The sequence below is a fragment of the Tupaia chinensis genome, unplaced genomic scaffold (assembly GCF_000334495.1).
Source record: "Tupaia chinensis unplaced genomic scaffold, TupChi_1.0 Scaffold000316_1, whole genome shotgun sequence".
Classification (NCBI taxonomy): Eukaryota; Metazoa; Chordata; class Mammalia; order Scandentia; family Tupaiidae; genus Tupaia; species Tupaia belangeri.
In genome coordinates, this window is record NW_006159809.1 from 9,953,629 (window position 1) to 9,977,900 (window position 24,272).

Sequence of the window (24,272 nt, forward strand, 5' to 3'; positions counted from 1 at the left end):
ACTCCATTTGGAAAAGACTTAATAAAAAAGCGACATAATACTTCAAAAATCGCTCTCAAAAAGAAAAAATAAAGGGACTTTATTCCATTTGGAAAAGGCTTAATAGAAAAGGGAGATAATACTTAAAATGTATTTGTAGAAAATAGTTTTGTTTACATTTCTTCTATTACTTAGAAAAAATACACCCCTCATTGGTAATGTCTACTTTCATTAAATACTTTAAAAAACTCCTTGCTTTAACCTTGTGATGTAGGTCTTTTCATTTTAATTTTACAAACGGCAAAACAGCTACGAAGATCAGTCCTCATTGGCTGATTATGACACAATTCTAAAACACACCACCCAGTATTAAGGGTCATGATTCATAGGTTTTCTGAGATGATTATTTTAATTACAATTTACAAAGAAATGTTTACAAATTTATAGTTACAAATTTACTTTAAAAAGACAAATTCACAATAAGTTTCCCTCCAAATGAGATTATTAACTATACAAATCTGTGATTTAAAATTTAAAAAAAAAATGAAGACCAGCAGGTGGTCTGGAGGTTCAGGCTCTGGATCCCACATCGCTGACAGTGAGGTTAGAATCCCAAACCCAGTGATTTTAAAAATGCAGGGCATGTGTGTGTACAATGCCCCAAATCCCAAGAAAAATGGCAGTGTGGCTATGACCCCAGGGGTGATTTCTCACTTCTTGTCTATCCAAGAAGTGCACACACCCTATAGCAATTGAAAAAAAGGGAAAGTGATGATAAGTTACACTTAACGTGTAGGTATAATAACAGTACTAAGTTTTTATATTTAAATTACCCTAGAAGCTGTTTTGCGTGAACAATATTAAACCTTTCCTTTGTTTATGTGTCTGGCTGAGAATGGAAGAAGGGACCAAAGCATAAAGTGACTGAAAATTCTTCAGAGTTTCTTTTGACCACTTGTAGAGTATAAGGGTTTTTTCCCCTAGAGTTAGAGTTCAAAGACAAGATAAAGTCTCTTGTTTGAAATCAGAACCGATCCGCTGATCTGCTAGCCACAGCTCGAATATTGCCATAAACCTTTGATGGAGGATTTCCTGCAAAGGAAACATAAGAAGTCAAACATACTCACATATTTAAAAGACTACATGGAAAATGGTCTACACGCTTTAGAAGACAATTTAAAAGCAACTGAATCTCTTAAATTACCTAAAGGCTTTAACAGAAATCATACCCAAATATTCTCCAAACAAAATTTTGAAATTTTAAAAGCCAAAGGCAAGAGTTGTCAAAATACTTCAGTAAGAAGCCATTCCAGTCAGATCTGGGCACCATAAAGAATCCCAAGTGTTTCCAAGCAATCTGTTAAAATCCTGTAACTCATCAGAAGGTCTGGACTTTGCTGCAGGAGCATGTAAATAGGATTAAGTGGATCAATTAAATTGATCGGAGCTGTTCAGCAGTTCTTTCCGGTGAACCTAGAACATGATGTCCTGTGCTACCCTGGGACGTATTTTCTGAGCGTCTCACTAGGGAAAAACAGCAAGATTTAAACTATTATCCAATAAATTCTCCTTTCTAGTGTACAAATGGAAAAGCACAAATATTCCTACTACTTTTCTCTAGACCCACATTTGCCAACTCCTAAAGGCTTCTACTTGCTATTTTTAAGTATAAATGCTCTGCAAATGTGGTTTGACTTCTTAAATTCCCTACTTTTTTCCAGAGAAAAAGACACCAAAAAAAATAAATTGCTTTCACCTAGGATGAGGTTGCAAATGGCAGTTCTTGCCATCTTGATGTTTTGGAAAGAGCCAAGGATGTGAACTTTCCTAAAAGAGATAAAGTGAGACAAGTTGGCAACAAAAACATTTCCTTAACCTTATAATCCCAAAACTCTGGAAAATCATGATAGATCTTGATTCCTAAATGAAGGCAATGGTGACAATTTAACAAGACTGTAAATAAAATAAAAACCAGTTTTTTAGAAGGATTAATGGGGGAAGGCCAAGAGTGGTGCAGTGGTGAAGGTGGTGGAATCCTGTATGGCCAACCCCAGTTCAAGTCCCAGACCTGATGCTTGAAAATCATGCTGGGTGCATGAGTGTATAAGCCCAAAATCCCAGGAAGAGAATAGAGGATAAGAGACTGTGGCATGGCCATCGCCCTGGGGAGTGATTTCTCACTTTCCCTCTCACTGTCTGTCTCTGGTAAGCATGTGTACCCTACGGCAAAAAAATAAAACAGCCGATCCCATGTGGCTGACCACAGTTCAAACGCCACCCCAGGACTTGGAAGATATGCTGGGTGCATATGCATGTGTGATTAAATCCTGACAGTCACAGAGAAATGGGAGAGAAGGGACTGCGGGTGACCATACCCCATCAAGTGAGTGCTATCTTCCCCTCAACCCACTGCAAGTGCATACGCCTGCTGGCAATTAAAGTGTTTTTGGTTTTCTTTTTAAGTTAAAATTATGGTATATTAATTAGATCTCAATAATGCTTAGAAAAGACAAAAAGTAAAAAACAAAAACAAAAAAAAACCTAAAGCGTTAAGATTCTTGGTTAATAACAGCTACCAGTCAGAGAGTGCTTTCTGTGTGCCAGGGCTAGGCTAGGCCAGGAGCTAAAATCCAGGCTCTTCATGTGGCTCCAGACATTGTGCAGTGGTGCCCCAAACCCTCCACCTGAGCTATTGCAGCTGGGCCCACACTTGAAGATAATTTCAAAATCTATGAAGTTAATAATTCCAATACCCTCAATTCTTGAGTCCTTCACATCTATTATACCAATATTGGGCCCTATTTTTCACTCTACTACTGCCTCTCACTTCTAATGTCAAAACCCAGAACTTGGTCATTATCAAAAACTGCAACCTCCCTGTACCTTCAAATATCCAACTTCCCCCAATACTTCCACCACCACTACCGCCTTCTGTTATTCTAATTCATACCACTTAATCCACTGACATCAATACTTCAGGCCAGCTGGTGGCGTGGTGGTGAAGGCAGCTGGATCCCATGTGACTGACTGCAGTTTGAGTCCCAGACCAGAGGCTTGAATAACATGGTGAGTATGTATATGTGTGCTCAAAATCATGAGAGGAGAGTGGAGGAGTGATTTTTCACCTTCCCCCTCCCTCTCTGTCTCCAAGTGCACACGTACTATAGCAAAAAACTAAAACATTTCAGCTCCACCAAGACCTTTGATCTACTGATGCTACTCACCTTCAGTGGCCTTCACCCTCCCATACAGTCCTCCTGCCCTCCTGCACACACCGCCCTCCGGCGCACAATCTAATGACTTCCCTTCACCCAAAGGCCTCTAACCATGACCTCAAGACCCTGTTATTTCAGATCTCATCTGTCACTCTCCCCCTGGCTACTCTACAAGCCAATTGGGCCCTTACTCTCTGCCAAACGTGCTCTCGACTCAGGACCATTGTGCTTTTTCTTTCCTCTGTCATCTCTTCCTCTAGACACCTGCAGATAGATTGAACACATATATGCTCCTTCCCCCCAAACCTCACTAAAAAGGCAGTCAAGACATAAACCCAGGAGACCTGAAAGTTGACAACTTCTTTGCGCTTGGGAGGCTGCTCCCAGTGACTCTGCAGCTGTCACCTTGCCACTAAACGAATATACTGAATTACATTGTAAATGCTATGGATACCGTTTGGATTACCACGAGAAAAAGAGAAATAAGGAAAGTCAGCAGACTCATGAACATTCAAAGAAGGTAAAAACAATGACTGGTCTGAAGGCTGAGCTCTATCATAAACAGCGCCATGCTGAGAAAATACAAACGAAAAGACTATCAAGATACATGGAAAGAGGAACATCAAATAAAATAATGATGAATGATGCTCCACAAGAAGCAGTACCTATCTGTTGGACAGAGGAAGACAGTTCCAAGCTAAAATACTTCACAAAATGATTAAACAAAAATGTAAAGAAAAAGCGGGAAAATGGGAAGTCCCTCTACCCGAAGTTCGAGCCCAGGAAGAAACAAAAGTATTAAAAGTTATTCGAACAGGAAAGAGAAAGAAGAAGGCATGGAAGAGGATTGCTGGAGATGGCTTTACTAGAAAACCACCTAAATATGAAAGATTCATTAGGCCAATGGGCTTACGTAACACATCCTGAACTGATAGCCACCTTCTGCCTGCCAGTACTTGGTGTAAAGAATCCCTCAGCCCCACTATATACAACTTCGGGTGTTATCACCAAAGGTACAGCCACTGAGGTGAATATGAACGAGTTGGGCCTTGTGACACAAGGTGGCAAGGTTATTTGGGGGAATATGCCCAGGTTACCAACAATCCTGAAAATGATGGATGCCTAATGCTGTCTTACTGGTTTGATAGCAGTTGCACACAAGTAACTCCTTGCAATTTCTGAAGATGTTACACCAACCTGGAAAACCATCATGACTGATGTTTCTGAATATAGCCCTTCTTATAAGTCTGCAGTCATCAAAAGATTATTTATTAAACTGTACAATATTAAAGTGGCCTGGTTTTACCAAAAAAAAAAATAAAAAAAAAAAAAGATTATTTATTAAACTGTACAATATTAAAGTGGCCTGGTTTTACCAAAAAAAAAAATAAAAAAAAAAAAAGATTATTTATTAAACTGTACAATATTAAAGTGGCCTGGTTTTACCAAAAAAAAAAATAAAAAAAAAAAAAGATTATTTATTAAACTGTACAATATTAAAGTGGCCTGGTTTTACCAAAAAAAAAAATTAAAAAAAAAAAAAAAGATTATTTATTAAACTGTACAATATTAAAGTGGCCTGGTTTTACCAAAAAAAAAAATTAAAAAAAAAAAAAGACAGAGACCCAAAGGAAGAAGTTGGTAACGGCAATGAAATCCAGCATGGTGGAAAGCAGAAAGATGAGCAGAATGTGACCTCACACACCAGGTAAATGAAACATAGATGCCTAGTGGGACACCAAGAAGCAGAACTCTGGGGAGGAGCTCCATTATGCCACAGTATCACCAGAGTATCATCAGAGCTCTGAAACAGGCTCACCAAGTACATTTTAAGTTAATACTTATAAAACTATGCATTTATGAACTTAATGACATATAAACCATAATTTCATTAGCAAATCAGTTACATCTTTGGGCTTTTAACAGACGTTTTTTGGGTTCTATAAAGTACTTTAAAATGTGGCATACATTTCCACATTTTTGACATTTCCAGTTCAAGGAAATCGTTTTTAGGGTTCCATATTTCTAACTCTAGGCTTAATCTATAAAGATTTTAAAAAATGTAAAAATACACCTGCCTTCAGGTCAAAAGAGCCCCAACAAAGTATTATAGTTACCCTTAAAGTATAAACAATACCTAACATTTAGACTTTAAATAATGATGAGGTGCTTACTTTAAAGTGAAAATAAGATTTTAAATGAAATTATTAGGTCATTGGGAAAGTCATGATGCATTTTTCTATGCTTTTCTATGTAAAAATGCACCATGACATTCCCAGCAAGCCAGTATTTCTGGATGTGGTCCTGAACATGCCCCCTGCCTCACTGAGTCGTCTTCCAGCTTCAGAGCATCATGCACACTCTCGAGGTGACACCCAGATCCTCAGCTGATGACGGAGCAGCTTCAGTCTCAGACAGGGTAATCTCAGCTTCATGTCTGGCACTTTTTCTTTTTCCTTTTAGGTTTTTACCATCGTGTGCTTGACAGAGAGACAGTGAGAGAAAATGTGTAATCAATCCCCAGGTAGGATGACCACACCGCACTCTCTTCTCCATTCTCCTCCTGGGATCTTGGGCATGCATGCACAAGCATACCAGGACTGATTTTCAAGACTCCAGGTCCAGGACTCGAACCACGGTCGGCCATGTGGGAGTCCAGTGCCTTAACCACCATGCCACCTGCTGGCATACTTATTTTAAGTTCATATTATTTATGTCCACATATAACTGCTCTCTAGTTTTATTTATTTTTTTTTAACCTAATCCACAATATTCACTTTTTATGAAAGGCCTCAAGATACACACACGCATTTGGGGGTGTGTGTGTGTCTATATAAAGGTATACACACACACACACCAATATGAATATATTCATTTATATAAAATATAGGTACATATTTTAAAGAAAAGCCTCAAAAGGCATTTGAAATACTGCCTATCTCCTTTCCTGATTTAATAGATTCCTGAGATGATACTTAAATCTTTATCTGTAATATAATTTAAATAGCAACTCTAAATGCATCCCTCATTGCTAAACAGTAAAAAGCTTTCATTTTTGAAGTTTTCTCAACTAACTTAACTTCTTTTCAAAGTAAGTGACTATTCATCCAAAACTACATAATCCCAAAGATGTAGTGACAACATCATGTACAAAATACAATAATTATGACTTTTTTTTTGCTATAGGTGTGTATGCTCATCAGAGAGACAGAGACAGAAAGTGAGAAATCACCCCCCAGAAATAGCCACACCACAATTCCTTCTCCATCCTCCTCTTAGGATTTTTGGGCACACGGGCACACGCACCTGGCGTGAGTTTCAAGCCACTGCATCTGGGACTCAAACTGCAGTCAGCCATGTGGTAGTCCAGCAATGTAACCATTAAGCTATCTGCTGGTCTCCATTATGACTTTTTGGGAAACTAACAAGAGATCAAATACAAATTATGAGAATCACTTTCTCAAGATCAGATACTTACACATCAGCCAAAACTATCCGCGTCCGAGTCACGTTCTCTATGGTGAATTTGGTCTTTCCTCCTTTGCCAGCAATTCTTCCTATTGCTCTGGACAAGTGATCTCCCTTTAGAGGCTTCACTAAACAAGAAAAGCAAGACCTCAGGAGGTGAGCCATTCACATAACATTTAATCATCAACTAAATTCCCTATAGAATGATATGATATATGCATTTTTAAAAACATCAATAATATAGCTCTCACAGTTATTTTATAAAGTTACATTATCATACAGTTATACGTTAAATTGTAACTGCTAATAACACAGCTCAACTGTTATAAGAAAATTGAGTCATAACACAATACAGTATCCCACACTCACCATCTGTAATTTCAAAAGACTCTAGGAATAGATCATCCAGCCTGATCAGGGCAAGGGCATCCTATAACATAAACATAAATAATTCACATAAAGGCCCCGAGAAGGCACTGTGAACTAATATACTCAAAATGCAGAACTGGTGAACTCAGGGCCAGCAGGTGATGTGGAGGTTAAGACAGCTGGATCACACATGGCTAACTGTGTGGTTTAAGTCCTGGACCAGCCTGAAAACCACACTGCGTGCATGTGCATGCATGCCCAAAATCCTGAGAGGACAATGGAGGAGAAGGGACTGCAACATTGCTATCCTTCCTAAAAAATGATTTTTCACGTTCCCTCTCTCGGGAGAGTGCACGCACCACATAGCAAACTAAAATAATTTTTAAAAAAATTTCTTTCTTTTTTGCTATAGGGCGCATGCGCTCACCAGACAGAGACAGACAGAGAGACAGAAAGTGAAAAATCACCCCCCAGGGGGAATGGCCACACCACAATCCCTTCTCTTCCATTCTCCTCTCGGGATCTTGGGCACGCATACACACGCGCCCGGCATGAGTTTAAGCCACCGGGTCCAAAACTTGAACCGTGGTTGACTATGTGGGAGTTCAGCGACCTAGCCATTACGCTAACTGCTGGTCCCATAAAGTCTATTTTGTGAGAGGGAAAAAAGAGACACGCAGCCCTGTCAGGGCCTCCACTCCACAATCCACCCCAGCCTCAGCCAGCCTAGATCATGGTCACCCATGTGCACCCACTGTAGAGGGAGGCCCTAGGAGGCAAACCCAGAACCTTCCCACGTGGGTTCAGTTGCATTAACCACTGTGCCACCATCTAGCCCCTCAAGTCCGCATAATGATGTCCTAAAATCACTTACCTCCACCTGAAACCCGAGGATAAAGGCTTTCACAAAATCGGCTGCTTTTGTCAGAGCACTAACATCCTTGGTTTCTTTACAAGTCTTTAAAAAAAAAAAAAAAAAAAGAGGTACAAGTTATAGCTATGCATGAAAAAGAAAACATCCTAACAATATACCAGGAATAACCTTTCTTATTATTTTATTTTCCCAGCTCTGGAGCGAGATACTTTTACCCAAAGACTGTCATGAATATAAAAGACCAATCAGACGCTGTGGTAACAAGATGTGTTGGTACTGCCCAACTGCTTACGCACTAAAGCACCTCTACCCCCGTCCATCCCTTCAGTGCCCAAGCTGGCCTGGCCCTCTTCTCCTTCGAGGCAGTGTTCCCTGGGGGTCCTGACCTCATCTGACTTTAATTATCATTTATATGTCAATGTTTCTCAAAGCAACAACTTTAGTGCTAGCTACTTACATGCCTGGTTATACAGAGGAAATAAATTTAAAAATGGTTTAGGCAAGAATCCTGTCCTCTGATAGTTTATTAGATAATTGCAGAAAAGCTGCTATTCATAAAATGCCTATTTCTATAAAAAAAAAATCACTGTTATGTTTCACACAAATAGCACTAATCTATATGCTTTATATACTATAGCATTCATCTTTATGACAACCTTGAATGTTGAGTGATAAACTTCTATAGATGAAGAAATTACAAAGTACACGACCAGCAGTTAGCGTAATGGCTACATCGCTGGACTCCCACGTAGTTCGAGTCCCGGACCCAGTGGCTTAAACTCACACCGGGGGCGTATGTGTGCGTGCCCAAGATCCCCAGAGGAGAATGGAGGAGAAGGGATTGCAGCATGGCCATCCCCCTCTAGGGGGTGATTTCTCGCTTTCTGTCTTTCTGTCTCTGACTTTCTGGCGAGTGCACACGTCCTATAGCAAATAAAACCTCTCCAACAACAACAACAAAAAAGAAATTACAAAGTACTAAAGAGTGAAAAGGTAAGATTCAATCAGTTGATTCCAAAACTGTTAATTCTACTCTCCTGCAAAGATTCATGATCTAGCTGAGGACACCACATACTTGACAAACACAAAATCATGCAGGACTGTATAATAAGAGAATCCTGTGGACATCCATCTTTAAAGCCAGACCCTAGGTCGAATTCCATATGTGACTTTGAACAAATGCCAGATACTCTATGTGTTACATTTTCTCATATGTAAAACAAGGTCAAAGTGGAAGATCCCCAGTGGTCCCCACTAAGCCGTGGTTAAGCACTGTACAAAGTCAGATCCCACATGGCTGACAATCTGAGATTTCAACTCTGGTCCCGGCAGCTTCAACAAGACAGATTCTGACCAGATGGAGAAATGGAGGTAAAAGGATTGTCATATGACTGGGCCCTACCGGGGGTTACTTTCTCTCTTCCTCTTCCTTCTCACCCCATCACCTCTACACTTGCGTTTGGTATAAAAAAAAGAAAAAGGAAAAAAAAATTAAATTAGCCTGATGACTTTGGTAAAAATACTCAACTTCTGTGATCCTCAATTTTCTCACATGCATAAGATGGGGACATATTTAGTGTCTACCTCATAGGGCTGTTCTAAAGACCAAACAACGTAGTGCAAGTCGGCCTGGTATAGAGCAGCAACGACAAATGTTAGTGAAGCCGAACTATGATCATACATTACATAAGAAAGCTCAGCAAAATAAAAGTTTAGGCATTGAAGAAATGACTGAAGAATGTACTTAACATAAAAGGGGAAAAAAAAAAAAACTGAGCCAGACCCTGAAAGATGACTGGAAATGAAGTAAGAAGAGAAAGGAGAGGGAAGAGAAGGCCTTCTTCAGAGGGCAAAGCCACCAAAAAGCACAGAATAAAGAAATGGGAGTGGCTGGTCCCATAGCACAGCAATAAAGTGCCGTGAAGAGGCAGCTAGATCCCACATAGACGACATGGCCCAAATCCCAGCCCCAGTGGCTTGCAAAACACTACAAGCACATGTGCCCCGTGCCCAGGAGCCTGACAGAATAGAGAAATGAAGGAAAGGGGATTGTGGCATGACTGGCGTGTTTGGGAGTGCTTCCCCTCTCTGTCTCCAGGAAATACAAGCATCCTCTGGCTTAAAAAAAGAAAGAAATGGTAAGAGATGAACTTGTGTCTGGGTCTCCTACCTGTAAGAAAGGTTTGGGCAAAAACTTAACTTCCATCCTATAGAAATGTGGAAGGTACCAGGCTATTGTAACAAAAGCATTGTGACCTAGGAAAATTAGCTGGGTACAGAAGAGAGAGTGGAGCAAGGAGAAATTTAAAATGATGAAGCAAAGGAAACCTATGAGGGTATAAGAATCTTGGCATAAAACCATAAAAGCCTGAAAAAGAATGACAATGGGAGCAGAGATGGTTCTACAGTTATGTTCTGTATTTTTAAGCTTTATTATTTGTAGCAGTGCCTATCTTTGTTCCATTATTATAGCCCATTAATAAAGACGAGTCTAGGGACCAGCAGTTAGCGTAATGGTTATGTCGCTGGACTCCCACGTAGTCGACTGTGGTCCGAGCTGCAGACCCGGTGGCTTAAAGTCATGCCGGGCACGTGTGTATGCGTGCCCAAGATCCCGAGAGGAGAATGGAGGAAAAGGGATTGCAGTGTGGCATCCCCCCTGGGGGGTGATTTCTCACTTTCTGTCTCTCTGTCTCTGTCTGGCGAGTGCACGCGCCCTATTCTAAAAAAATAAATAAATAAAATAAAGACAAGTCTACATCAGTTGTGGTGATGATATAAGAATACTCAAAAAGGGAAATATGATTAACTTTGGTCATTGATTCTGGTACAAAATTGGCACTCCGAAGAGGAAGGCCCAATTTAGATTGTAAATTTCTAACTGCTGGACAGACACCAAGGAAAGAAAAAAGATATATAATAAATAAAGCTGGCCCCATGCGCCAGTGGCTAAGAGAGCTGGATTCCACAAGGCCAACTAAGCAGTTTGAATCCTGGTCCCAGCAGCCTGAAAAAGCACACCAGGCATGTGTGCGTAGTGTCCGAAATCCTGACAAGAGACAGAGAAATGAAACGTGATCACGACTCATTGGCTGATGCTTTTTCCCCTCTCACTGTCTTTCTCTGGTGAGTGCACACACCTTATGACAAGTTAAGGAAAAAAGTGTATATATGTCTGAGGGTACTTCAAAATGTTTGTGGAAAATGGTGTTTATTTCTGTGCCCAATCTATACAGTAGAAATTTATGCAGTTCTCTCATGAATACACATTTTCCATTAATTTTTTGAAGACCCTGTGTATGTATTTTCTATTTATTCTCAAAATAATGCATATTTTCTCTCAAAAGAATACCATTAAGATATAAAGTGCTTGTTCTATAGCAAGTTCTTTACATACTTTTAGGATGGTCTATTCTGCCTTCTGGAATTTCAACACAGAACACTATAAGAGATAATGCACACAGTCAGTATTTTGGTATGATCTCAGAGCCAAGTTAGGAATACAATGAATGTTTATGATGAATGCAGATTTTGAAGGCAACTGGGAGGTTCAAAGTCACTGTTAGATATTTAAAAACCGGAAGAACATAATTGAAAACAATAGTCCCATTAAGCAATCTATTCATGCCTCTTCACCCTTGTAAGAAAACCTAGTACACAAGGAAATGATTGACATTCTCCTTACCCTGATTTCGACATTCCTTGATTTCAAGTTAAAGCGTATCTGAAGTCCCAAATGTTCTACAATAGGGGTAAATATCTTCATCCAGTTTTCTTTTAACGGTGTGTATCTGTTAGCTGGGACGGAAATTTTTCTTGTTTCTTCTTTCCCACTCTACAATAAAAGAATACACAACTCAGAAAACGTATAGATGGTTGGGAGTGGAGCTGTAAAATGACAGCTGATCCACAAAAAAGCTTCAACTGGATGAGTTAACTTCAGAAATGAGCCCCCGCAATGTCAACATCACTCGGAGGTCACCGGCCTGACCCTCCTCTGCCCACTACCTAGTTCCTATTTCCTCTCTCCCGTCCTCCCTGCCATACCAAAAGCCCGTCCCCGGAGAGGGGCGGGTAGAAGGGCCTCTTGGTCGGCCGGGCCTCCTCGGTGTCCATTCGGCCTGCGTCCACGCCCTCCCCCGCTGCGGACAGCTGCTCAGCCTGCCGTTTCTTCGCCCGCCGGGCACCCTTACGGGTGACCTGGGTGAAGCCGTCCTCGGCCCCGGCGCTCTGTGCCTCCATCTCGGTTTCCATTCCCAGGACTCTGCAGCCGGGGTAGTCGTGCCAGCTTCAACACGTGCGCAGCCGCACCGCGCCGGAGCCGGTGTAGGGCTCTCCCAGGGCTCCGCCCCTTCCCTAAGTCCCACGCCGGGGACCTAACGCTGAATAAGTGCATATGTGGAGAGGGCGGCCCTAGACTATGCCTGATTCTCATGGTCTGTTTCCAGCCGCGAACTCTCACCTAAAGCATTGTCTAACCTCTGTTAATGTATGTAAAAGGCGGCGGGTTAGAGTGATAAATAAATGTGTGCCTTCTGCGAAGAAACGCCTTGCGTAGTCTCAGAAACGCATCTGGCATTATTGGAAAGGACTAAATCCAACTTGTTAAGCCAGGGGGAGTACGGCAAGCGGGAGGGGCGAACTCACATCAATGTTTGGAGTCTGGTATCCAGGTTAGGGTTTTGTCGGGGTCTGGGCGTGGCAGTTGCCATCGGCTGGACCATGTCGGCCTTCGAGAAGCCTCAGATTATCGCTCACATCCAGAAGGGGCTCAACTACACGGTGTTTGACTGTAAATGGGTGCCCTGCAGCGCCAAGTTTGTGACCATGGGCAACTTCGCACGGGGCACCGGCGTCATTCAACTGTACGAGATCCAGCACGGGGAGCTGAAGCTGCTTCGGGAGGTGGGTGCCGGGTCCACACGACGCAGTTCCGGGATCAAGACAGCCGTTGGGGGCGAATGACGATCCTGGGGTCTGCATTCCTCTTTGCCAAAGCCTTGGTGCTGCGTCCCCCTAAAGCATAGCTCAAACTGCGCGGGACAAAGAAGCTGATCTCAGATTGAGGAATGCTTCCTATTTAAATGCTTTCCTCCATCCCCCCAGTCTTGAATTCTCAACGACGAATTCATTCATCCGCGTCCTTCTGGCCCCTTCTTCCTGCCACCCCCAGCATAGTCTTACGTGTGGTTTTTGAAAGTGGCGCTAAGAGTTCGCGTCTAAATCCGAGAACCCTCAGGGCAGTTCGCCCCTGTTTGTGGAGTCTGTTAGATCTAGGTTAGTAATACTTTCCCATGCAAGCAGAGCCAAAGCAAGCACCGGGATGCCTGGTTGGAGGAGACAACCTAACACCTTTATTCTTTCGACTGGTGTCAGATAAGGGCCTGGTTTTCCCAGACACATGAATGGTATTTAAAAGATTGATGCCTTTTTTCAAGGAAATATGGACATCATTGAAGCGCTTTAAGCAGGATGTGACAAGATGAGATTTACAGGAATAAGAGAATAATAGCTGTTTGCCCTATTAAAAATGTATTGATTTGGGTTGCCTGAAAAGAAAACCACTTCGTTATAATTGGGTGGTTAGGGTTTCAGTAGACAGCTAGTGCAGGGAAGAGTGAGAACTCCAAGGACCAAAAGCCCTAGAAAGAATTGGCTTGGAAGAGACAAGGGTGAAACTGGTAGGTAAAAAATGAATACAGTTTGGATAGGTAAGTTTAGATTGGAAGGCATGTAAGGCCCCAGTCCACTTTAGATTTCCCCAAGTGCCTCTTTTCTTGACAGTTTGTTTTTTTGTAGCCAGCTACTCTACTCAGAGCTTCTAAACATGACTTGTTCTTTTTCCACCTTTTCTCAGGTTGTCACTTAGCTCTCAGTCCCAGTTTACCTGTTACTATTCTAATTTCTAGTTCAGATTATCTGATGTATGAAGTCCTTCCTGATCCCAATACAAAGGAACTTTTCTGTACATTGCATACCTATAGAATGGAATTATTATCTGTACCAGAAAGATGCATTCAGTTCCATTTTTCTAACTAGATTGTAAGCTCCTGGAGAGTAAGGACAATACCTTTCCTTTGTGTGCTTTGTAAGGAGCAGCTACTCAGTAAATTGCTTGTTACAAGAATGAGTGAATATATGTCTGTACATAGGATATGTCTTGGGAACTGAAATATTTGTTTATTAATCATTAATCAACTTGGGGTCAGAGGTTTGAACAAATGAGGTACGTTGAAATACAGAAAAAAACTTAAATGCCAATCAAAACCCAATCAGAAAGTATTTGTAGACTTGTGGTTATTTTAAATACGAATATATGATTTGTATACATTTCAGGAATACAGTTATTCCTTCTAATAAAATAGTACTTTTTAGGTGGCTAGAGGGTGGCATGGCAGTTAAGGTGGTTAAGGTACGGAATTCCCACATGGCAGACTACAGTTCAAGCCCTGGACCTGGCAGCCCGTGAAAATCACACTGGATACATGTGTGCGTGTGCCCAAAGTCCCAGAACAGAAGGGACTGTCACATGGCCATATCCCCCAGGGGGATGATTTCTCACTTTCCCTCTGTCTAACTTTGGCAAGTACATGTGCCCCAAGGCAAAAAGTAAATAAATAAAAATAAAAGTATTTGCTGTCTCTTCTAGGGATTCTGGAGTATTCTAGCAAGTTTTAAAATAGCTTTTTAGCAAAAGTAAGATGTGTTCATGCGACCAGCAGTTGATGTAATAGCTATGTTGCTGGACTCCTATGTAGTCGACTTCGGTTCGAGTCCCGGACCCAGTGGCTTAAACTCACGCCGGGCATGTGTGCGTGTGTGCCCAGGATCCCAAGAGGAGAATGGAGGAGAAGGGATTGTGGCCATACCCCCTGGGGGGGATATCTGGCTTTCTGTCTCTGGCTTTCTCTCTTTCTCTGTCTTTCTGGCGAGCACATGCATCCTATAGCAAAACCTCTCAAAAAAAAAATAAATAAAAAGATGGTCATGATAGACTATTTAGACTATATATATAAGAAACAGAAGAAAACATCACCTATAATCTTAACTCCAGGAATAGACACTTTTATATTTTCACCTGGATCCTTTGAGTTTTCTTTTTTTTCCCCTTGATTATCTATTGAGAACTTACGATTTCAAGGTACTTTGCTAAAAAAAGGACCAAAGTTCCTCTTCCTAAAGAGCTAACTATCTAAAAAGAGGGTAAGACAAATTCACAAACACATTTAAGAGTTATATTGTATTGGGTTGACGCAGTGGAAAAGAATATAGGTTAAATACAGGGTCGGTGATTCTCACCCCTTACCAGTTTTTTTAAAAGGTTTTTACCATAGGGCATGTGCTTGCCAGCAAGAGACAGAGAGAGGCAGTGAGGAGGAAAGTGAGAAATCATTCCTTAGGGGCAATAACCTTGTTGCAATTCCCTCTTCTCCATTCTCCTCCTGGGATTTTGAGCATGCATGCACACATGCCAGATGTGATCCTCAAGCTGCCAGGTCTGGGACTTGAACTGCAGTTGGCCATGGGGGCATCTAGTGCCTCAGCCACCTCACCACTGCTGGTCCCCACCTATGTATGTTTTATTGCTGCTGTTGGTTTAGTATATGCATGTTTGTTTTTCATTGCTAGAGGATATGTGCACTCTCCAGAGAAAGACAGAGAAAGCACTCTGCAGTGGGGCGTGGCCATGCTGGCAGTCTATTCTTTATCCTGCCAGGATCTGGGGCACACATGCACATGTGTGTGTGCACAGTGTTTTTCAAGCTGCCAGGTTAGGACACAAGCCACAGGTCAACCATGTTGGATCTTGCTCCATATACCACGAGGCCATGGGGCCGGCGCAGTGTGGGCATGTTTTAAAATCTTCATGCCTTGGTCCCTCTCTCAGAAATTCTGACACAGTTGTACTCGGTTGCATCTATACTAGAGTAAGACCTGCCCATTAGTTTTTGTTGTTTGTTTGAAGACAGACCTCCCATATGTTGAAATGCTACCTCACCTTCCCAGCTGGGGACACAAACACACTAGCAAGCCCAGCTCTGTTTTTAGATAGGATCTGGCTTGCTATGTTGCTTAAGCCACCTTGACCTCTTGGTTTTCCCTGCCTTGGCCTCCCAAGTTGCTGGGATTACTGGTTTATGCCACTGTGCAGTCTTTAGGTAAGACTGGGAACTGAACCTGGGCCTCTCATGTGGTCCAACATTGCAGAGCATAGCGTCTTAGCAGTGTTGCTACTGTCTGTCACTGGACCATGGACAGGCGATGCTAATGAGTCCCAGGTTTGAGAGCCATTGGGCCAGATGAATTATTAAAATATTGGGAAATGAGACCAGTAGTTGGTGTAATGGCTATGTCGCTGGACTCCCATGTAGTCAACCGCGGTTCAAGTCCCAGACCTGGTGGCTTGAACTCACGCCTGGCACATGCACGTGCGTGCCCAAGATCCCTAGAGGAGAATGGAGGAGAAGGGATTGCGGCGTGACCATCCCCCCTGGGGGGCGATTTCTCTCTTTCTGTCTGTCTGATGAGTGCACATGCCCTATAGCAGAAACCTCTCCAAAAATAGATATATATAGGAAAACATACTTCATTTATCATGATAGAACTACCCTAAGTCATGTGCTCCAAAGCCTGTTCTTCTAAAAAAATCTTGATGAAGGAAGTGTATGGGTCTTTGTTATGCTCTTCATGATTACTAAAAGAATAGTTGGGAAATGGAGGGCAGGGCCTCCCTGTACAGTTGAGTAGGTAGTTGCTCCACACAAAGGTGCCTGCTAAGTGTTCAAAGGGCAGCAGAAGTCTCTCCTTTTCCTTCATCAGCCTATAAAGGGCATCTTCATTCTTTTTTTAAATTTATTTTAGGGTGTGGTTGTGGTATGTGCACTGGGGGAATGGGGTGGGTTGCGGGGGGAGAAAGAGCAAGCACCCTTCAATTGCCAGAGGGTGTTGTCATACGCAATCCTTTTTCCTTTGTTCCTCCATCCCGTCAGGATTTGGGGGACACACACACACACACATACACGTACACGTGGGCTCCCAGATTAAAATTTTCAAGCCCCTGGGCTGGGATTTGAACAGGGGTCAGGCATATGGTTTTTTAATACACAAGGCTTAACCGCTGTGATCCAGGGTTTTTCCAAGGGGACCATTTTTCTAATTGGCACAAAGGTACCATATAGACTAGGGGTGGCCCTTAAAAATGGAGTCATGGTTGTGGATGTTTATACTATAAAAATTAGCAATAAGCTTATTAAAGTTCTTTCTTAGCGCCTGTGCTACTGATTTCACTGCTTGTTAGCATTTGGTTGACTAAACCTTTTAATGTTAATTAGGTAGTGCCAGGATGTGGAGGAGGAAATACTGACAAGCTGTACTAGACCCTCCCACAGACAGAACAGAAATAGCTCTCCCAGGGATCATCCATCACGGGCTTGGTTAATCACGTTAACTTAATTGTAGTGAGAACCAATAGGTGGGCCATACGATCCTGATGGTCATTTTCAGTGTCATGTAGCAAAAAGTATGAGTAGATACTAATTTTTTCTGTGGAACAATTATCGCTAACCTTTTTTTTAACCAGTTTTCTATGAAGAAAAATTCTGTTACCAATGAATTCTTTTTTTTTTTTTTTTTTTGTTTTTCATAGGTAAAATATTTAACAGGGGCACAGAGGAACTCTTTTGTGAGCTATAAAAGATTAGCTTCAGGGGCCAGTGGGTAGTGTGGTGCTGAAGGCACTGGACTCCCACATGACCGACCATGGTTCAAGTCCCAGACTTGGTGGCTTGCTTTCTTTCTCTCTGGTGAGCGCATGTGCCCTATAGCTAATTTTAAAAAATAATAATTAAATAATTCTCTAAAAAGGAAAAAGAGTTAGCTTCAATAGTGTCTTCCCTTACTGTAGATCCTATTGTGATTTCCATGTAGGTCTGAGGAGGGAGAAAACACACCTACATTTATAAGTCCATTTGCAAGCAGAGCTCAGTCCTTCTGAGCAAAGTATGGCCCTTGCTCTACATGGATGATAAAGTGTTAATGTTTTTTATTTCTAATACATTTATATATTTTCAGTTTAACTTGATAATTTAAAAAAATAATTATTATTTTATTTAACTTTATTTACTTATTTTTCAATTTGACCAGAGAGGGACAGAGCAGGAGCAAGAGTGAGAGAGAGAGAGAGAGAGAGCGAGCGAGCTACCAGGTCTGGGACTAGAGCCGCGGTTGGCCATGTGGGAATCTGGTGCCCTTAACCACCATGCCACCTGCTGGCCTCAAGTTTAACTTGATTCTTGTACAACAGACCACCAATAGCTATAAATCTCTTTGTGCTTCTTTGATACAGGAAGAGAGAAAAGCGAATATGAAACATAATGCCATATGTAATATTTATATCTTGAAAAGATAGGAAGTAAAATCAAAGGACGGGGGCTGGCAGGTGGAATGGTGGTTAAAGGTGCTGGAATCCCATGTGGCTGACCATGGTTCGAGTCCTGGACCTGGCGGCTTGCTTTCTCACTTTCCTTCTCTCTCTCTCTCTCACTCTGTCCTTCTCTTGCCAAATTAAATGAGTGAATAAATAAATACAGGTAAATAAAATAATTTAAAAAAAAACAACAAAGGACAGAAATCTGAAAACGGTTTTATTTGTTGCCTCTACTGGTTACCTCCCCAATTCATTTCAGGATTGAGACATTTCTTTAGTACTTTTTTTTCTTTAAGATAGAGTGAGAGGGGAGTAGGTACTAGTAGGTTTCAGAAAGTTTTGTGTGAGTTTTAGTACAGAAGTTTTTGAAATTCAAGCATAGGTTTTGTTTTTCGTTTTTTGTTTTTTTTAGAGAGAGATCTTTTTTTATAGGGTATGTGTGCTCGCCAGAAAGACAGACAGAAAGCGAGAAATCACCCCCCACCCCAGGGGAAATAGCCACGCCACAGTTCCTTCTCTCATTGTCCTCTAGATCTTGGGCATGCACACACAGGTGCCCAGAGTGAATTTTAAGCTGCCAGGTCCAGAACTCAAACCACAGTTGACTACGTGGAGTCCAGCAAGGTAACCATTACACCATCTTCTGGTCCCCAAGCATAGCTTTTTTTTTTTGAAAAGGTTTTTGCTACAGGGTTCATGCGCTTGCCAGAGAGAGAAAGAGACAGAAAGACAAAGTGAGAAATCATCCCGGGGAGGGGGGGAATGGCCACCCACAATCTCTTCTCCTCCATTCTCCTCTCAGGATGCACACACACGTACCCGGTGCAAGTTTAAGCCACTGGGTCTGGGACTTGAACTGTGGTCGACTACATGGAAGTCCAGTGACATACCCATTATGCCAACTCCCGGCCCAAGCATTGCTTTTTTATAGGATGTATTTTCCATAAACTTTTTGGAGACTTTTTGATAGGGTCTCACCGTGCCTTAATTCTCTTGCCTCAGCCTTCTACTTAGCTAGTATTACGGGTGTGTGCCTCTGCACCTGGCTTGTTTAGATCGGTTTGGGAACTGAACCTCGTCCTCCCATGTGGCCCCAGCTTCACCTCAGTGGTGTCCTCCTTATGGTACCCTCATGACTGGACTGTCGTTAGTATTTCTAATGACTTTGAGATTTACAGAAGAGGGCTACATAATAGAATCTTTATTTAAGTGACTTACATATAGGCCTGGGAGCATGTAGCCTAGTTTAATAGGAAGAGCTTAGCATCTGCCTGGCTCACTCGGTGCCCCGAACTCGTTTCTTCATCTTGAAAATGGTGTCCTGAACACTCAAGTTTGCAGTGTGGATTGCGTTTGAGGGGGGATGATGTAGTCTGGAAGAACATCTAGGGCAGGATCTCATTAATAAGTGTTCGATCTAGGGAGGCCATTTATGTGATTGCACATAAATGACACTGGGGACAAAGGTTTGTCAGAGCCCTGGTACTTGAAAACATGGTGGGAGAAACAGGAAAGGGCGCTCCAGCATTGGTCTCTCCCTCTCGAGCACAGCGGCGGAGAGATTAATGTGTGTTCCTTACACCTTCGTTCAACAAGTGTAGAGTATCTGATGGCTTTTAAACTCATTGAGCAACATCCTGCTCTCATGACGGTGACATTCTAGAAAAGGAGGCCATAGATAACTGAGCAAATGAAATCCTTTTATCGATAAGTGCAATAAGGAAGCCCAAACAGGCTGAGTGATAGTAGTTCGGGGTTCCACTTGAGATAGGAGAGGCAAGGATGGCAATTTGCACTGAAATATGAGGGAGGTGAAGGATGGAGGCAAGGCGATCTGGGAAAAGTGCCGTCCATACAGTGGGAAGAGCAACAGCATTAGTCCTGAGGTGGAAATGAAGTATGCTGAAGAAGATGACGCTAACTGACCCAGGTGGCTGGCGTGTGGTGGAGAGACAGGGGGAAGCAGGAAATGGAGTGAAAGAGACTGCCAGCACTAGATTTGAGAGGATTTTGTAAGCCACTAGCCTTAGTGCCACTCCTGTGAGCCTTTGCCTCTATGTAGGCACAGTTTGCTGCTTTTCCTTTATATTTGTAATAAAGATCCACCTTTAGAATCCATGCAAAGACAGTCCTGAAAATCTGTAGTACAGGGCCTGTCATCGTAGGACAGTTCTCAGTTTGGTTTCTTCCCTTTAAAGACAGTGATTGGTAGATGTTTACATGTGTCACAGAATCTGCACATTGTGGTGCTGTTTGGGGGATACCATGAAATGCTGGAGCAGTCAGTTCCATTTCTGCACAAGGAAGAAGTTTCCAGCAGAAATATCTGACCATGCGTATTCCTGATCTTCACAAGAAGTAACCATGCCTCATTCTTCTGAAACCCTCATTTCCAGATGTTCAGGATTGCCTGACTGTCTTTCTTCTCTCCTTTTTTTTTAAATGAGAGAGAGAAGGGAGAAAGACATAGAGAGGTGAAGACAGAAGTCCAACTGCTTTTTCCTATTTCTAAAATCCCTTCCAGGGGACCTAGGGTGAGTCATGCCCACAGACATTAACAGATCATTTTGACCCATTTGATAACAAAATTTTCCTACATCCTATCCCTGGCATAGTATCCCTGTAATGGGTGAGTCATGCCCACAAACATTAACAGACCATTTTGACTCCTGTTGTAAGAGACTAAATAAGAAGAATGATTTTGTTCTGATGAGGCTGACAGTCAATGGGAAATATTACACAGCTAGAGTGTGGAGCAGGCCTCAGTGGCTTCATCTGCTGGGTCATTGGAAAAGTCATGACACATTTTTGCATAGAAAAAAATACATCATGACTTGTCCGACAACCCAATATTTCCTTTTTTTTTCTTTATTTGGAGAGGTTTTTTTTTGTTGTTGTTGTTGTTCTAGGGCTTGTGCTCTCGCCAGAAAGACAGAGAGAGACAGAGACAAAAAGTGAGAAACCAAGAAACCACCCCCCGAGGGGAGATGGCCACGCCTCAATCCCTTCTCCTCCATTCTCCTCTCAGGATACTGGGCACGCACGCACACAATACCTGGCGTGAGTTTAAGCCACTGGGTCTGGGACTCAAACCGTGGTTGATTACATGGGAGTCCAGCAACGTAGCCATTACGCTAACTGCTGGTCCCAACCCAATATTTTCTGATTCTAGAGTCTCCAGGGGTCAAGTCATCAGGAAGCACAGTTAGATATTATGAGGGACTTCAGTGACCTTGGCAGATGGAGTTGGAGGTAGCAAGGGATAGATTGGAAACCTACAGAAATAAAAGAGATTGATGAAAGACCCCGGGAGGTGTGGGAATATATGAAAAGAGTCAAATAGGATCTGATATTTGAGTTGTAAATCTCTTGAGAGGATGGTCACTCCCAACAACCTTTGTATCCTTTTTAGCCTAGTTCAGTGACTTGCATGTAGTGGGAACTCAGTGAATGTTGAATGAATTGGGCAAATCTTTAAAGCTCTAGGCTTCAGCTCTAGGCTTCAGTCTCCTTCTATGACTGAAGAGGATTGTATCGATTATTTCCAAAGTCCTGGTGATTTGGTCTGCAAGGGAAACTGTGGGAGACATCAACATTTTTGTTCCTGTAGCCATCTGGAAAGAAGAAGATCTTCAATATGTTCTCATTTCTGTGTTTCTTTCATACTTGTAAACCAAGGAAGATCATAGAGTTTGTCAGCATTTGAATGTCTCATAAGAGAAGAGGCAGATTAAAACGTCTTTTTTGACCATTTGTACTTTATAGAAAAACGACTAAAGGAAAAGCATGATCATTTTTATCAGAAAATGTTTTGTCATTTATATATCTTTATTTAACTCTCATAATAGAGCCCTACATATTACAGATTATAAATAACCGCCTAATAAATAATGTATTCTTTTGTCCTCCTTTTATCAAGATTGAAAAGGCCAAACCCATTAAATGTGGAACATTTGGTGCTACAACTTTACAGCAGAGATATTTAGCTACTGGAGATTTTGATGGAAACCTTCATATATGGTAAGATTATTTAATCAGTATTCAGCCAAAGGAGCTAAGCAATTTTTTTAGTTTTATTACCCTTCCTCTGAAAGAATTCTGATTTTAAAATGTTTCTTTTTCTTGTTCAGTCTTAACTATGAAAACACGAGAATTATCTTTCAATATATATTTTTAGATTTTATATTAAAAATCTTTTTTAAAATGATAACTTATTTTTCTTTGGATATTTTGCATAATGTTGAATCAGTACGTATTTTTACACATGCTCTTCGGTGCTAGCATGAAATGCCTTGTATTTGTAAACTGAAGTCTACCTTTATTAAAAGTTACGTACCCTTTACCTTTAAAGATATTCAAGGGGCCAGCAGTTAGCGTAATGGCTATGTCGCTGGACTCCCACATAGTCAATCGTGGTTCGAGTCCCGGACTCGGTGGCTTAACCTCACGCCGGGTGCGTGTACGTGCGTGCCCAAGATCCCGAGAGGAGAATGGAGGAGAAGGGATTGTGGCGTGGCCATTCCTCCTGGGGGGTGTTTTCTCACTTTCTATCTCTCTGTCTCTCTCTCTGTCTGTCTGGCGAGCGCATGCGCCCTATAGCAAAAACCTCTCAAAAAAAAAAAAAAGATATTCAATATAAAAATGCATATATGGGGACCAGCAGTTAGCGTAATGGCTTTGTCGCTGGACTCCCATGTAGTCAACCGCGGTTCGAGTCCTGGACCCAGTGGCTTAAAACTCAGGCCGAGCACGTGTGTGTGCGTGCCCAAGATCCCCAGAGGAGAATGGAGGAGAAGGGATTGTGTCGTGGCCATCCTCCCAGGGGGTAATTTCTTGCTTTCTGTCTCTCTGTCTCTCTCTGTCTGGCGAGTGCACGTGCCCTATGGCAAAAACCTCTCAAAAAAAAAAATGCATATATGTAATGCTGGAAAAGTTAAACTTTAATTGTTTATATTTCAGTTAGAGATTTGGTATTACGGGGCCAGCAGGTAGGGAGTTAAGGCGTTGGACTCCCACATGGCTGAGTGTGGTTTGAGTCCTAAATCTGGCAGCTTTAAAATCACACTGGGCTTGTGTTCATATGTGTCCAGTATCCCAGGAGAAGAACGAGGGAGAAGGTATTGCAGTGTGGCTGTCCTCCCTTGGGGGCGATTTCTTACTTTCCTCTGTATGGTGAGCACACATGCCCTATGGCAAAAAAATCTGAAAAAGAGAGAGATTTGATATTACAAAGTGATATATAGAGTTTTTTTCTATTTTAATTTTTTAATGTAGAACTCTAATTCATTTAAAGTTTGTTTATTTATTCATTTTTACTGCATTAACTAACATATAAGCACTACTTAGGAACACATAAACCTGTTATGAATGAACAGAATTACAATTGTACCAAATGCCTTTAATCTTCATATTTGAACTACAGTTATTTCTTCATCTTTAGAATTTAATGAATGGAAACTCCTCTTTAGTTGTTTTTTTAAGGAAGATCTATTATTTTAATTATTTAAAATATACGCTAATGTTCTAAACAGAAACTATCTTCCCTAGATCATGTTTTCTAATATGACTTTTCTTGATTCTCACTTAGAACCTGCTACTTTTTAATTAAATAACCTTGACATATTTATCTGTCTTAAGATCACAACATAAGTCAGAATTAAGTTATTTTAGGGGCTGGCAGATAATGTGGTGGTGAAGGGAGCTGAACTCCCACATGGCCGGCTGTGGTTTGAGTCCTGTACCTGGCGGCTTGCTTTCTAATTTTCTCTCTCTTTCACTCTCTACTTCTCTGGTCAAATTAAAATAAATAAAGTTAAGTAAATTAATTCTTTGGAAAAAAGTTAAAAATAAAGAATGAAGCAATTTTAGTTTCCTCTTGCTTTAGCTATCTAATAATGAAATTAACATTAACTAATCAATTTTTACATGCAGATGTCATACT

At 41.6% G+C, this 24,272-nt stretch overlaps 2 protein-coding genes across 3 annotated transcripts in view; one reads left to right on the top strand and one right to left on the bottom strand.

The window, feature by feature from the left end:
• Window positions 1-772: 772 nt before the first annotated feature.
• On the bottom strand, window positions 773-12,249 carry PNO1 (partner of NOB1 homolog). Its single transcript, XM_006151301.3, has 7 exons — window positions 11,953-12,249; window positions 11,591-11,740; window positions 7,906-7,989; window positions 7,032-7,092; window positions 6,673-6,790; window positions 1,736-1,806; window positions 773-1,071 (listed from the first exon to the last, which is right to left on the bottom strand). Exons 1-7 carry the CDS (start codon window positions 12,157-12,159, stop codon window positions 1,004-1,006), a joined length of 759 nt encoding a protein of 252 aa, XP_006151363.1. The 5' UTR covers window positions 12,160-12,249; the 3' UTR covers window positions 773-1,003.
• A 303-nt stretch (window positions 12,250-12,552) lies between these two features.
• Window positions 12,553-24,272, top strand: part of DNAAF10 (dynein axonemal assembly factor 10) — a 31,158-nt gene continuing 19,438 nt past the window's right edge. For both annotated transcript variants that reach the window (XM_006151300.3, XM_027772990.1), the window contains exons 1-2: window positions 12,553-12,810; window positions 22,251-22,351. In XM_006151300.3, the coding sequence (XP_006151362.1) occupies window positions 12,628-12,810; window positions 22,251-22,351 (284 nt within the window). In that variant the 5' untranslated portion in view covers window positions 12,553-12,627. The remainder of the gene's footprint in view (window positions 12,811-22,250; window positions 22,352-24,272) is intronic.

Excerpts from the sequence above, each read along its gene's own strand:
- PNO1 (XM_006151301.3), bottom strand. The coding sequence starts at position 12,159 with ATGGAAACCGAGATGGAGGCACAGAGCGCCGGGGCCGAGGACGGCTTC. Across the intron at positions 7,093-7,905 it reads TCCTCGGGTTTCAGGTGGAG|GATGCCCTTGCCCTGATCAG; the intron begins GTAAGTGATTTT and ends TTTATGTTATAG. Across the intron at positions 6,791-7,031 it reads GTCTTTTGAAATTACAGATG|TGAAGCCTCTAAAGGGAGAT; the intron begins GTGAGTGTGGGA and ends TTTCTTGTTTAG.